At 49.8% G+C, this 14,783-nt stretch overlaps 1 protein-coding gene across 1 annotated transcript; it reads right to left on the bottom strand.

Annotated features, from left to right (window-relative positions):
• Window positions 1–10,321: 10,321 nt before the first annotated feature.
• LOC120378326 lies at window positions 10,322–14,069 on the bottom strand. The gene is made up of 3 exons (XM_039497113.1): window positions 14,019–14,069; window positions 13,097–13,198; window positions 10,322–11,487 (listed from the first exon to the last, which is right to left on the bottom strand). Exons 2-3 carry the CDS (start codon window positions 13,126–13,128, stop codon window positions 10,842–10,844), a joined length of 678 nt encoding a protein of 225 aa, XP_039353047.1. The 5' UTR covers window positions 13,129–13,198; window positions 14,019–14,069; the 3' UTR covers window positions 10,322–10,841.
• Window positions 14,070–14,783: the final 714 nt, after the last annotated feature.

A 14,783-nucleotide genomic window follows, 5' to 3' on the forward strand; every position in this document is an offset into this window, starting at 1 on the left:
GCGCCCTCCCTCACGCCAGGGACCTGCTCAGGCTGCCCGCCCTACGCTGGTCTCGCCCCGTGCCGAACCCTCCCTTTCCTAGTCACCCTCCCCCTTTCCTTCCCCTGTTCCTCCCCTCTCCCCTCTCCCCTGCCTAACCCTCCCTTACCTTCCCCAGTCACTCTCCCCTGCCTAACCCTCTCTTCCCCAGTCACCCTCCCCCTTCCCTTTCCCTGTTCCTTCCCTTTCCCCTGCTTAAGCCTCCCTTCCCCAGTCATCCTCCCCCTTTCCTTCCCTCTCCCCTGCCTGTCCCTCCCTTCCCTTCCCCAGTCACCCTCCCCCTTTCCTTCCCTTTCCCCCACCTGTCCCTCCCTTCCCTTTCCCAGTCATCCTCCCCTTTCCTCCTCTCTCCCCTGCCTGTCCCTCCCTTCCCATCCCCACTCATCCACTCCCCTTTCCTCCCCTCTCCCCCTGCCTATCCCTCCCGTTCCTTCCCCAGTCACCCTCCCCCTTTCCTTCCCTCTCCCCTGCCAATCCCTCCCATCCCCAGTCACCCTCCCCCCTTCCTTCCCTCCCTCTCCCCTGCCTGTCCCTCCATTCCCTTCCCCGGTCACCCTCCCCCCTTCCTTCCCTCTCCCCCTGCCAGTCACCCTCCTACTGCCCTTCTTTCTTCCCTTTGTTCTCTCCATTTGCACAGGGCAGACCCCAAACTCTCTGCACAGGATCGGGGGGGGGGCTTCCTTCAGTGTGTCCTTCTCCTGGAGGGCAGGCCCCAGGAGACCAGAGTGGGGGCACTCTGTAGGAGATCGGTGTGGTGCCCTCCCTCTCCATGGGTGTTTCACTGCCCTGTGGCATCCAACTTCTGTAACTAGAAACGTGGATTGGGGGGAGATCTTGTGTGAGGTGGGTTCTGCTTTTACCCAGGAATATTATGTTATTTAAAAGCAGCAAAGAATCCTGTGGCACCTTATAGACTAACAGACGTTTTGCAGCATGAGCTTTCGTGGGTGAATACCCACTTCGTCGGATGCAAGAGTGGAAATTTCCAGGGGCAGGTAAATATAACCCTGGAAATTTCCACTCTTGCATCCGACGAAGTGGGCATTCACCCACGAAAGCTCATGCTGCAAAACGTCTGTTAGTCTATAAGGTGCCACAGGATTCTTTGCTGCTTTTACAGAACCAGACTAACATGGCTACCTCTATGTTATTTAAAACACCTGCCCTTTGGTGTCATGGCTTATATAGTCCATAGGCAAGAGAGTAGCTTCTCAGATGCATATTTATGAGCCATGGGGATGATCTGACTGCTCCAGCTGTAGCAGGAATATCCATTGCGTGTCAGGATTTGAACATGAGCTCTTTTGGCCTGGCCTTCATTAGAGACGTTCATCTTGGTTCCCACTTCTCACGGCTGTAACGTGCCCATTTTATGCACAGGAGCTCCTCAGTGGCCTTGCAACCATGCTGCTAGTCGTGCTGTTATAGAGGTCAACAGCAACTGAGCCTGAGGCTGTGTTTAACTCTAGATAACTAGCACGATGTAAAATCTGAGGGGAGATGAGGCACTGTGCTTGTACCTCTATGTAGCTAGTTGAGTTAAACCACAGAATACAAGAAATAGGGTTGACCTTGACTAGCTATTATCAAGGTAAAACTGACGTGTGCCTTTTCTCCCCTGAGATTTTACAGCAAGATAGCTATCTCAGTGTAAAAAGAGTGAAGACCTAGCCAGTGATAATTGAGATTCAGTGACTTGTGTACACTTGTGCTCTGAGCTCACTAGTGCGCACAATTAAAATAGTCCTACCACCAAATGTAAGTGGAACTCCTGGCTCTTCTCTTCCAAGAGCTACTCAGCCAGGAAACTTTCTATAATTTGCTGGCTGAGAGTCCTTTGCCTTCCCACCCTGCTTCCTCCATGGCATCCATAGTACATCTGCCATCCCATTATACTTCCCCAGCCACGCTCTCCAGGGAGTTCTCCCTTCCCACCATAAGTGCCTTACCAGGCTCCACCAATAGGTTGCCACCAGTTCTCCTTCCCTAATTTTCACCACTACTGTATTCCTTCAGGTAGCAAGGCAAGATGAGCAGCTGAGTCTTTGGCCATTGTGAATGCTGCCATGCATGCTTAACAGGTGGCATGCAACAGGCATGCAGCTGCATGACTGGCATGTTTTTCTTGGTGCTCAGGGAATCTCATTTATAACATCACAACTGAAGGTCATTCCTGAACATGTAGTCTCCCACATGGGCTACGCAGCAGCACTGGCCCTTTGTCCCATAGGGAGTTTTCAGGGTGGCATGTTCAGGTTATATACATTCTTCTCTGGAGTTTATGATAATTCAATGATTTTATTTAACCTTATATTTTAATTTTCTGTACAGTGCCCAAAATAGCTTATGTGAGTATTCTTATTATAGTCAAATGTTAGCAGGATTGAGGCTAAAATTTTTAACTAGGTGAATTAATTCACAGTGTTTAAGTGCAGAAGGGATCATTAGATCAACTAGTCTGACCTTCTCTATATCACAGGCCAGAGAATTTCACCCCATTATCCCTGTATTGAGACCAATAACCTAAGCAGGGATCGTCAACCTTTGGCATGTGGCCCATCAGGGAAATCTGCTGGCAGGCCGGGCCAGTTTGTTTACCTGCAGTGTCTGCAGTTTAAGCCGATCGCAGCTCCCACTGGCTGCGATTTGCTGCTCCAGGCCAATGGGGGCTGCAGGAAGTAGCGGACAGCACATCACTCAGCCTGCGCCGCTTCCCGCAGCCCCCATTGGCCTGGAACGGTGAACTGTAATCCGCCAAACCTGTGAACACTGCAGGTAAACAAACTGGCCCGGCCTGCCAGCGGATTTCCCTGATGGGCTGCGTGCCAAAGGTTGCCGATCCCTGGGCTAAAGCATATTTTCTAGAAAGACATCAAATTATGTACATATCAATATTTTATCAAGAATAAATTAATTATATGTCATTGATCTAATATAATTTTTGTGTGCTTTGAGGGCTTTGAGTTTGAACTGATAGCATATTTGTGTGGCTTTGGGACATCTGAATTGAGTTTGGTATATAGGTAAAAATCAGACTTATGTTGGGAAATGAGCTTCAATCAGAATAAGGACATGAAAACTATATTTTGTCCCTTAGCTGAGAATAATTGTGCTTCTGAATAGTTCAGAGTTGCCCTCATTGCAGAGAGGTGAAATGCAGTTATTCCAGTGTTTTGAAAGGAAAATGTAGGCTGTACTTGATTTAATCACTGAAATGTGTCCTTAAAAGCAAAGAGAACATTTTCAAATTGTTTGTTTATCTGTGTTGCATTCTGGAAGGATGAGAACTAACAGTATTAAGAAGAGAATTCTTCTCTACCCAGACTAGATATGGTCAATGCAGCTACAATTTTCATTTTCTATTCCTTTAACACCACCCTCATTCTTGACTCATTCAAAGCAATTTTTTTAAATGAACAAAAGAGAACTGATTTCACCTCTGTGCTATGTCACTGTTGGACTTTCCTTTGAACAAAGAGAGTGAATCTTTGTGAAACACTGCAAAACTATGTTTGGCTGTGTGACATGGTCAGATGATTCATATCAGAACACACCAAATTTCAGATTGTAAATCAGGCAGAATTAGGTCATCTAGTGTGAATGTAAGATACATTATGCTACCCAGTACACAAAACCATTCACTTCAGTCATTTGTAAAGAGGGATTGTAATCTGAAAATTTATTTTGTAGAAATATATATATTTGTTTAGGACCAACAGTGTATTTAGTACTCCTGCCCTGAAGTCTTTAAATAACCAGAAATTGACTCCTGGGATCTAATTGTAATCTAAATTACATTAGTCTAAATAAGAAATAATCTCAACAAAGCCTGCTGTGTAACCAAGGTCAGAATTTGGCCCTCTGTATTTAATACATTATTTGTAGAGTTGAGAAGCTATGGATTTGTGTGCATAGTATATAACGTTTTGTTACGCATGGAGGACCCAAATGGATTCTCCATCTCTGGCAATTTTAAAATGAAGATTAGATGTTTTTCTAAAAGATATGCACTAATTCAAATACTAATACTAATTCAAATAATTCAGAGAAGGCCTATGGCCTGTGCTATACAGGTCAAACTAGATGATCACAGTGTTCCTTTCTGGTTTTATAATCTAGGAATCTCTGAAAAGCAACACCTTTTTGCAAGGGGAAATTGTTTTTCTTTAACTGTGTGTGTGTTGGCACATTATTATGGTAGATAAATGAGTGCTATGGCATGGTTACAGATCAGCTGGAAGGAGAAGAACAAACTCATAACTCCTTCAGAAGCAAATAAATCTAACGGAAGTAGCTTCCTCTGCTCCAGCTTGATGAAGAGAAAATTGGGATCTTCTTTTAAACTTACTTCCTGGTAAGTGCTGACATTAGGCTCCCACTTAGCCCAGCTGCTACTAATTTCACCATGGTAAATAATTTTTCTGGCTCATCATTTTGACCAAACCCCCCTCACTTTGCATCCCTTCTTCACATCAAACACAAAGTACTTGTCTTCTCTTTTAGGGTCCTTCATGGCCTATCACTGTGTCGACAAGTCCCGGGGTCTGATCTATGCCCCACCCTTTAACCAGTCTCCTGGGTACTGGACCCCGACAATTCCCACTGTTTTACAGGAGCAGGCCTGTGGCCTCCATAACTCTCAGGCCTTCAGGCCCCAGCAATCCCTGTTGCTCTCCGTGGCTCTCTGCAGCTGGTCCAGCCAAGCCAGACTCCTGTGAAAGAATTTTTCCTCCCTGTGGGGCACGGTGTTCTTCAGTCTGTAACTGCAGTGACACCAGGCAGCCCTTTAAAACAAGGGAACAATTTATTAACCACTTGGAATACAAAATTGGAAAGCCTTTGGGTTAGTGTGAGAAAGGCAGACTTCAGATAGAGTTCCTGTGGGTGGAAGCCAGGGCTTTGCTATGCCCTACTTTCCTGAGCTCCATCCTCACCCTACATCCCCCACTCCCACATACAAGTCTCTCAGTCCCCAGAGAGCTGCTGTGAGTTTGCAAGCTCTATTTTTATCACAGGTTCCTGTTCCTGACACCTCCAGTCCATTTTCCTCCCACTGCAAAACCATGCTGAGTTCACATGTTCAGCCTGTCTGAGCAGCCCCTGCTAATCATTTGATCATTGGGGTTCCTATTGTCTTCTGATCCTCCACTAATTTGTGGAGACTGGCTGAGTGGCTCTGGCCAACTCAGCTCGGGCCCCCACAGTGCCGGTCTCGGTCCCGGCCGAGTGGACCTGGCCATGGCCGAGTGGCTCCAGGCAGCGCGGTAAGGGAGCAGGGTGTAGAGATGGGGTGTTGGAAGAGGGCAGGGGAGTTTGTTGCATTGTGGGGGAGTGGATAGCTTATGCTCAAATAAATTTGCTAGTCTCTAAAGTGCCACAAGGACCCCTGTTCTTTTTTCACTTTACACAAACCGGCTCAAATACGTTTTAAAAGAAACAAGACCATTGTTTCAGATGTGGATGTGCAATGGCAGGCAAATTTGGTGGATATGCACCGGTTCTCCAAATGCAGCAGCGGTTTGAAGTACATCTTAACAGTGATAGACATTCTATCCAAATATGCCTGGGCCTTAGGCCTAAAAGACAAGACGGGTGTTGAAGTATCCAGGGCCTTTCAAGCTATTTTCAGCAAAGGTCGCGTGCTTCAAAAATTACAAACCGATCGGGGGAAAGAATTTTTCAACAAACCTTTAAGCAGATTATTAAAGTGGCATGGAGTTCACCATCTTGTTACTAATAATGAAGTTAAAGCAGGGGTTGTAGAGCGATTTAACAGAACTTTAAAAACTAGGATGTGGAGCTATTTTACAGCCCATAACATCTTTTGCTACATTGATGTGTTACCTGACTTTAAAGAGTTACAACAAGCATTTCACAGAACTATACATACCAGACCCGCTGTTAAGCCTTCACATTCTTTGAAGGTATGGAAAATGGTTTAAGAAGATGGTTAAAAATAACACCGGTTGTTGCCCCTAAATAATCCCCCAGAGGGGGATTCCACTCACTCTCCCTTTTCACAAATATCACCAAGACAGTGTCGTGGTACAGGCACCGCTCTTGCAACCTCTCTAGGAGATTGTATAGTTTTAAGCAGGCAAAAGCGGTGGTGAAACAGGCTATGAAGACGTTGGTATTGCCGGAGACAGAGTACCGGTCTTTTGCGTGCTTCCAAGACACACACGCGGTTTCATCGTCCATAAACTCACAGGATGAAACCTTGTAATTGAGGGAAAACAGGTACTGAAAAAGTGGAGAAATTGGAGAGTGTCCAGAGAAGAGCAACAAGAATGATTGAAGGTCTTGAGAACATGACCTAGGAAGGAAGGCTGAAGGAAATGGGTTTGTTTAGTTTGGAAAAGAGAAGACTGAGAGGGGACATGAGAGCAGTTTTCTGGTATCTAAAAGGGTGTCATAAGGAGGAGGGAAAAAACTTGTCCACCTTAGTTAGCCTCTAATAATAAACAAGAAGCAATGGGCTTAAACTGCAGCAAGGGAGGTTTAGAGTGGGGAAAAAGTTCCTAACTGTCAAGGTCGTTAAACGCTGGACTAAATTGCCTAGGGAGGTTGTGAAATCTCCATCTCTGGAGATATTTAAGAGTAGGTTAGATAAATGTCTATCAGGGCTGGTCTAGACAGTATTTGCTCCTGCCATGAGGGGAGAGGACTGGACACGATGACCTCTTGAGGTCCCTTCCAGTCCTAGAATCTAGGAATCTATGAATCTATAAAATCTAAAGGTTTAGTCATAAAAGGAAAAAGATACAGACGAGAGCTAGAATTGGTTAAATGGAATCAATTACATACAGTAATGGCAAAGTTCTTGGTTCAGGCTTGTAGCAGTGATAGAATAAACTGCAGGTTTAAATTAAGTCTCTGGAGTACATCCCCAGCTGGGATGGGTCATCAGTTCTTTGTTCAGAGCTTCAGTTTGTAGCAAAGGCCCTCCAGAGGTAAGAAGCAGGACTGAAGACAAGATGGAGATGAGGCATCAGCCTTTTATAGTCTTTTCCAGGTGTAAGAACACCTCTTTGTCCTTACTGTGGAAAATTACAAGTAAAATGGAGTTTGGAGTCATATGGACAAGTCCCTGCATACTTTGCTGACTTACAAGGCGCATCTGCCTTCTCTCAATGGGTCAGTTGTGTAACTGATGGTCCTTAATGGGCCATCAGGCAGGCTAGGCAGAGCTCAAAACCAACTCGTCTGGGATGTCACCCAGAAGCATAGCATAAGTTTGAAATACAGACAGGATTGAGTCAATATTCATAACTTCAACTACAAAATGACACATGCATACAGACAGCATAATCATAACCAGCAACCCATAACCTGGTCTTAGACCCCTTATATGACCCCCTTTACATAAGATTTGGTGCTACTACAGGACCTTGGTTGCAACCATGTTCTATATGGTCCCAGTTCAAGTCAATAATGTGATGCAGACATCTTCCGGTTTGGTCATTTTCTTTAAAACACAGTCAGAGTGTGCACTAAATTGCACAGCATTTATCAAGGTCACCCCTTATGCTAAATGTTCTTGGGTTAGGCACAGACATTGCATAGCATAACCTATGGCAAGAACAGTGTTTAATAAGCTTTCCAAATACAGCTCAGCACACAGGCCCCGGAGCTTGCAGTTTAGATCTGCTGAAGTCCAAGTCACACAGTCATGGCGCCGTTGGACTGGCACATCTATGACACGGCCCTCACAATCTTCAGAAAGCTTTTCCCTGAGGCCGAGATTAAGGACAGCATAAACAGCAACACGTACAATAGTCCGCATGACTTTTTTATGCTCACGACGTGGCACTGGATCAGTTAGTTCCATGCCAAGCCTCCTAAACTCCTCATAGCTGTCATCCTCGGAGTCCTCTTAACAATTTGTATCGGCATTGAGCAAAAACAAGGAGAGCCCGGTTCATCTTCGCTGCTTGATGTAACGCTGTCCAGGGCCTCTGGCTCCTCTAGAAAGGCATCATCAAGCTGTCGAGAGATTTTCAGAAAAGAAACAGTGTAAGTTCCCACTGCTTGTTTTTAAACATACACAGCCCCCCCCACCCCCCGGTTCCTAACCTCATTACACCCCATCATCAACAGTCACTTCTTAATCGTTCATTTACCTGAGCAATGTCTTTTCCATTCACCTCATTCTCCGATGACTCCCCCAAGCTGTGTTCGCCTTCCACCTCTAGGGGGGTGAAAAATGAGAGGCCTTCATGCTCATTGGGGTGCCTCACGAGAATTTGGGTTTCGGGTTCTGGCGTATCCATCGACGGCTGAGTCAAAGAGCCCTCGTGGGAACTGTCGCTGATCTAGCCCTTTCTCCACAAAAGCCCAAAGGCCCTCGGGGCTAAAACAAAATCCAAAGTGCTCACAGGGATGGTGAAGGAGCCCATGTTTCCATGATTTCGAAAGTACGCATCCTTGGTAAAAGATGGCCTCTTCTGCCCCGGCGCTGGGACTTATGGGGTGATAGTGTTGCGCTCTGATTGGCCGAGGGCGCTGGGAGAAGTTCTTAGAAGGGTGACACGACCCTCATCTGGGCGGGTCACTCCACCCCGGAATACCACCGATTGGTCAAATCTGCTCTGGGGGTGGTCCTATGCGGCCGAAACCCATTGCGATTGGTAGAGAGCATTGGGAGGAGTTCTTAGAGGGGTCACACGAGCCACATCCGGATGGGTCACCCCACCCTGGAACACCCCTGATTGGTCAAATCACCTCTTGGGGCAGGCCAATGGGGATGAAACCCCTCCTGATTGGTAGAGAGAAGCGGGAGGAGTTCTTAGAGGGGTCACATGACACACTTTGCTTCCGGCCATGTGTCCACCTTGACCCCGGAAGTAATACCCCCATGGGTGGGACTTCTAGTGATAGGTGGGCGGGGCTTAAGGGGTCGAGGGGCGGGGTTTGTGGGGATATGGGGCTGGTTGGGGTTTGATTGACGGTAGGGCCCCAATAGTACTACTGGACACTCTTAGAGACCCTTGCCTTCCAAAAGGGTAGCTTTGTAAATTTAGTATCAGCTCTTCTTGAAGGAAGGATTGATTCTTGAACCGCATGAGGTAAAGTAACAAATCCAGTGAGCTAGCCACACCCTCAATCTCATCCAAGCCCCCAGACCCCCCTTCATCTTGGAATCTGAGTTTAAATGTGATACCCCAAGGAGAGTCTCTTATACATCAGTCTCTGTGTCCCAGGACAACAAGCCATTCGTCTCAGCCACTTTAGCCCATGCTTACCAGACCCACTGGATAATAGGGAGATGTTGGAATTTGTGAGCCCCTTCTGTTAGTGGGTATGCTGGCAGGATGGGATTCAGTAGGATGGAAACCGGACACCCTTGGAGGCCCTTGCCTTCCAAAAGGGTGGTTTTCTAAATTTAGTGTCGGGTGTTCTGGTACAAGAGTCCTTGGACATTAGGGACTTCACTTTGTTTTGAAGCTTGCTGAAGATTTGCTTCAGGTGCATTAACATCTCTTTGAGAACTTTGCTCCTTGAAGGGGATGGTGTCCTAGCTCTGGAGGCCTTTGGTGACTTTGGGGGAGAACCGTCAGGATTCCCAGTTCCTTTCTCCCCAGCTTGCAAAAGCTCTGTTGTACTCGTAGCAATGGACACCATCTTTGGTTGCCTGGTGGGAGCTGTTTTCCCCATTCCATCCTGCGTCTTGCTCTTGTCTGCTGGAAGGAGCCACACCGCTGGTATCTTGTGGTTGGATGATGCTGAGGAGTCTCCTGGAGTCCATCGCTGTGGAATTCCATGGGATCTTCTGGGCAAGTCAGCACCTGCAGAACCAGCTGATCTCTTCCATCGAAGCTCATTGCACTTCTTGCAGATTTTGATTGGCGGCTGGTCCCTGGAGAGCTTTGAATTCACAGTGCCATCGAACCCATGTGAATCCATGATGTCTTGAAGACCATGCAGCTCAGCAGATGTCTCCTTCTGAGTTTTCTTACCCTTCATCTTTCCTGGATGTGCCTTGCGGCACTGCTGGCAAACTGAGACCTGGCCCGCCAAGGGGCGGGAGCTGCTCAACATTTCCGTCAGGTGCTTGATCTGCAGGTCGTGTGCAGCCTGCCCAGCAATGAGAGAGTCAAGGGTGGATCTTGTTAGCTGCTCAGAGCCTGGGGCCTCTGGGGCAACCTGGTGGCATTGGGTCCTGGGAAGCTCTGCCCTGCCCTCACCTGCCTGTGCCCCTGGCCCCAGGCAGGAGCCTTCTCCCAAGGTAACCTTCCTCTCCATGTGCAGCTCCAGCTTCTCTTCAGTCCCTTTGCTGTCACACACACTGGTAAGGGGCTTTCTCAACTCACTCCTATAAATCTGGAGTGTCGCTTCGAGTGTCTTCTCTGCTATTGTGGTTCCTGGAGGTGGCGATGTCAGATCCATCCCTGCTGGCAGAGTGCAGCGATCTGGCTTAATCTGGTTTCCTGCCGCGCTATCATTCCTGCCCGTCTCCATGGTGGTATCTTCCACTGGCGTTGGAGGGTGTGTGGAAGAAGAGGAGCTTGTGCTTTGCCTCCCTGTCTGCAGGAAATCAGTCTCCATCTCACTGAACTCCACACTGGCTCCCCTGGCTTGGACGGCGTGAGGCAGCTTTGCCGGGGGCTCTGGATCCAGGGTGAGCAGCCCCCTCTGCATGATGAGATGCTCACGCCTTATGTGGAGTTCGATGGGGTGGGCAGGCTGTTGTCCCATTGTTGGGAATGCCGCTGTCCTGTGCCTGCCTGGCTCCCTAGGGGGGCGGAGTGGCCCAGGCAGGGCAGTCTCTCTCAGGAGGGGAGCATCTCTGTGCGACTCTCTCACGACCTTAGGAAAACCTTCATTTGGATCTCCAAGCATTTCTGAGCCACGTGATCCTGCAGTTTGACCCACTCCATGGGCACAAGCCTGGCCAGGATGGCATCAGGGGATGCCATGATCCTGTGGGCCTTTTGGGGCAGGAGTCCCCAGGGGCAGACCCATGGCTCTTGGATCTCCTGTGCATGCTGAGGGCTGGTGTCGCATCTCAGGGGCTTTGGGACCTTTGCTGGAAATCCACATTTGGGCCGATCTGTGTTGAATTCCCATTGCTGCTTGGTGTCCTGCTCACCCAGCAATGGCTCTCCCGGGATGGGGGTTTGTGGAGCCCCCAGCTGGCTCTGCAGATGCTTCTGTCGGATGTTGAAGTCTGAGCCATGGGCTGACATCTGGTCCAGACCTATGTTCTGCTCTCGCCGGTCTCGTCTGCTGTGGGCAGGAGGCCTGGGGAGAGGCTGGGCTTGGATGGGATGAGTGGATCCTTCCCAGCTTGTGACAGTCATGATCTCCCTTGTGTGGCAGAGGGGCTCTGACCAAGTCACGGAGGCTTCTCTCAGGGAAAAGGAGCTGGGACTCCGGAGGGCAGAGGTGGTGGATTCCCTGGAGGAATAGGAGAACTGGCTCGTGGCAGATGTCGACACACTCGGCCTGTGGGAGAGAGCAGACAGGGACAGATGGGACACGGCCCTGCTGAGCAAAGGCAGGGCCTGGGCACAGCCTTCCAACTGTAGTGCAATGGGGCAGTGGCTAGGCATGCATTGCACACCACACCCCGACACGAGGACATCAGCTGGGTAAGGAAGGACTGAGAGGGGGAGCTGGCACTCATTATATCTAGAACGATAACCCCTTCGTCACACGCACATGTGCAGCACCTAGCACAATGAGGCCTTGAGCATGATCGGGGATCTACTGCTATTTTAATAGAAAGATTAGCTAACAAGAATTGGTTTGGGGGAGGAAGATGTGAGCATGTGTGTGTAACCCTTGCCAGAGGATGTTGTGAAGGCCAAGACTATAACCTATAAAAGGAATTAGATCAATTCATCAATGGCTATTAGCTAAGGTGGGCAGGGATGGTGTCCTAGTCTCTGTTTGTCTGCAGCTGGGAATGGGCGACAGGGGACGGATCATTTGATGATTCCCTGTTCTGGCCATTCCCTCTGCTGCACTGGCATTGGCCAGTTTTGGAAGACAGGATACTGGGCTAGATGAACCTTTGGTCTAACCCAGTCTGGCTGTTCTTATGTTCTTACATTCTAACCCACTGGAAAACTGTCCTGTTCTAATGGCTGATACCCTAGAGGCTAACAACCTACCATTGCTCCCAGTTAATGGAGTTTCTCCGGCGGTGGAGGTCTGTGCTATGGTCCCGAAAGTCCTGGCTGATGACTCGTGTTTGGGGTGTATCAGGTGGTGTCCCACTCACTGCTTGCGTGGTGCCTACTCTGGGGATTAGCTCTCGGTGTCAATGCCCCTTCCAATTGTCGCATGTGGTCACTGTCACTCCCACGGTGACCCAGACAGTTCTCCTGTTCACTGCCCCGCCGGTCTGGGCCGTGCCCTCGGGGGCTGGTAGGGAAACCTGGGCCCCCACTTCACACTGGGCTCCAGGCCAGGGACCCTCAACCCAGCAATTCTGGGCTTTCCTCTCCCAGCCTGGACTGCTTCCTACTGCTCCTGGTTCCCTCCTTGCTCTGGATGCACCAGCTCCAAACACTCCCCCCTCTTCCCAGGGAGGGGCTGCCCTTTCCCAGCCGCAGCCCCTGTCTGGTGCCAGCTTCCTGGCTTGATAGGCCCCGTCTGTTCCTGCCAGCTGAGCCTGCTTGGGATCAATTCCCTGCTCCCCGGCTCTTCCTGCAGGTGCAGCCTGTGGAGTTCATGGGCCTGCCTGGCCACCTGAGCCCCTTCCAGTGCTGTGTGGGGTGGACACCCCCTCACAGGGTGTCATTGGATTGCTTTTTCCTTCAAACACAGCACAGGCAGGTTCTAGACAGTCGCCTGCTGGCAGATATTGCCCTACAGAAGGATTTGATCCTACTCACAACCCCAACTTGCAGTCTCTGCATTTCATTTCTGATAATTCCTCACCTCACTTTCACTGGTCTCTCACCTTGGAAGCTAAAGCCTCTTAGGGGCTTTTTCCCTGTTATTTTAGAATCGTGGAGTGTCTGGTTTTTCCCGCTCCCTCCTCTCTACATTCACTCTCCCCTCCCACCCAGCCCCCAGTCTGGTGCCCCCTGGTCAGTTGCCTTACGGCATCAGAACTTCCTCCAGGTGTCTGGCCATGTCCTGTAGCCTCCTGTCAACCAGCCTGAGGCGCTGAGCCAAGCGGAGCTTCTCCAGGGGCACAGGGCAGCTGTGGAACAGAGAGAGCAGATAGCTGAGTGCAGGCCCTGCCCTCAGGCCCTCTTTTACCCAGAGGGGCGGCACCGAAAGGCTCCCTGTCCCATTCTCCACTGAGGCAGCCTCCTCCCCTGCAATACCCGGGCCTGCTTTGGGGTTAGCTGGATTGTTAGGTGAGCCCTGTCTAGTGCTGAGGAAGTGAGAGTGTATCCTACTGGCAGTGTGTGTCATGTCCCGCCCACAGAAGCTAATCAACATATAGGATAACAGCCTACTATAGCTGCCAACTAATAAAGCTACCTCTTCAGCTCTAAGGGGTGCTTTATGCTGCAGAGCTGAAGGGCCAGGATTCAAATCCTGCTGGGAACTGCTGCTGGGGGACTGGAGAAGGGGCCGTTACACAAGTGCTGCTGGATCCCTTTCACCCTACTCACTGTACCAGAAAGCCCAGCCTTCCTGCTGATCTCTCTACCTCGCCTGCACGGGGCTGCTCCCAAAAAACATTTTCTCCCCGTCTTGGGAGGGGAGGATGGTCCAGTCCAGTCCAGTCCAGTCCAGTTGACACAATCTACCCCTCCACCACCGCTGCCCCAGGTTAAATGAACCGTATGATGCTCGAGGAAGGGAATGACCCACGGTATGATGCGTGGGGGTGGATTAGAGATGGCAACTTCTGCGGGGTGGGAATGAATTGCAGGAGTCTAAAGGAGAAGAGTTGCTTGTGTGGTACATAGATCGGGGCAGGGGAGGGATTACTCAAGTGGGGATGAATTGCATGGCGCTAAAGGAGAGGACTGACCCACTGCAGATTCATGGAGGGGGGCACTGCTTACCACGTCTCTAGGGATGCACCAGCCTCCTCCAGCTCTTCCTCACAGCACCCAAAAGCTGCCAGAAGTGAGACATAAAGGAGACATTGAGCTGCTTGGGCACCCTCTGCTTCCTAGCACCCGAGAGCCCCAGAGTTCAGAGGCAGCCTGTGAACGGAGCCCCAGCCAGTGCCTCTGCACGACTCTGGGCACGACTGCGCCTTCGCAGGAAGAGGGGAGGCAGGTGGGGGAATGGACCCTATTTCTCTGCTTTGCATGGGGCCGGGGTCTGCCACCGCAGCTGTGGGGTCAGGGGCTGCTTACCTTTTGGTTTCTGCTTTTTCTTTTTGTGTCTCCTCTTCCTCGGAGAAGCCTGCCACACACAGAGAAAGCAGCAGGGTTAGAAGAGAACTCCTCAATAATCCCAGGAGAGCAATGAGCCAGAGGTGATTGCCATGTGGGGCCAGGGGGAAGCTTTTCTTTGTGGAAGAGTATTGCACTATGAGGCTTCATGGGTAGGCATTGTGCTTTCCTGTGATGCAGACAATGTAGGGCACACAGCACGACCCATAGCAGGGGTCACTGGAACACTCCAGGGGTTGGAGAAACAGGGATTGCTGGTACCCAGAACCTGCAGAGTTTATAAGCATTGAAGGAGAGAGCCTGCAAAGTTCTCTCTCCTGCAGAGATGACAAAACTCTGCAGGTTTTAGGATTGCAGGGTATGCAACTAACCCCAGATACCATGCATGGAATTCAGACCTTGGGGGAGAAATTCGACCTCTGGAAG

Source organism: Mauremys reevesii, linkage group 1 (assembly GCF_016161935.1).
Source record: "Mauremys reevesii isolate NIE-2019 linkage group 1, ASM1616193v1, whole genome shotgun sequence".
In the NCBI taxonomy this organism is placed as follows: Eukaryota; Metazoa; Chordata; order Testudines; family Geoemydidae; genus Mauremys; species Mauremys reevesii.

Excerpts from the sequence above, each read along its gene's own strand:
- LOC120378326 (XM_039497113.1), bottom strand. The coding sequence starts at position 13,128 with ATGGCCAGACACCTGGAGGAAGTTCTGATGCC. Across the intron at positions 11,488-13,096 it reads CTGGAGGAAGTTCTGATGCC|GCCGAGTGTGTCGACATCTG; the intron begins GTAAGGCAACTG and ends TCTCTCCCACAG.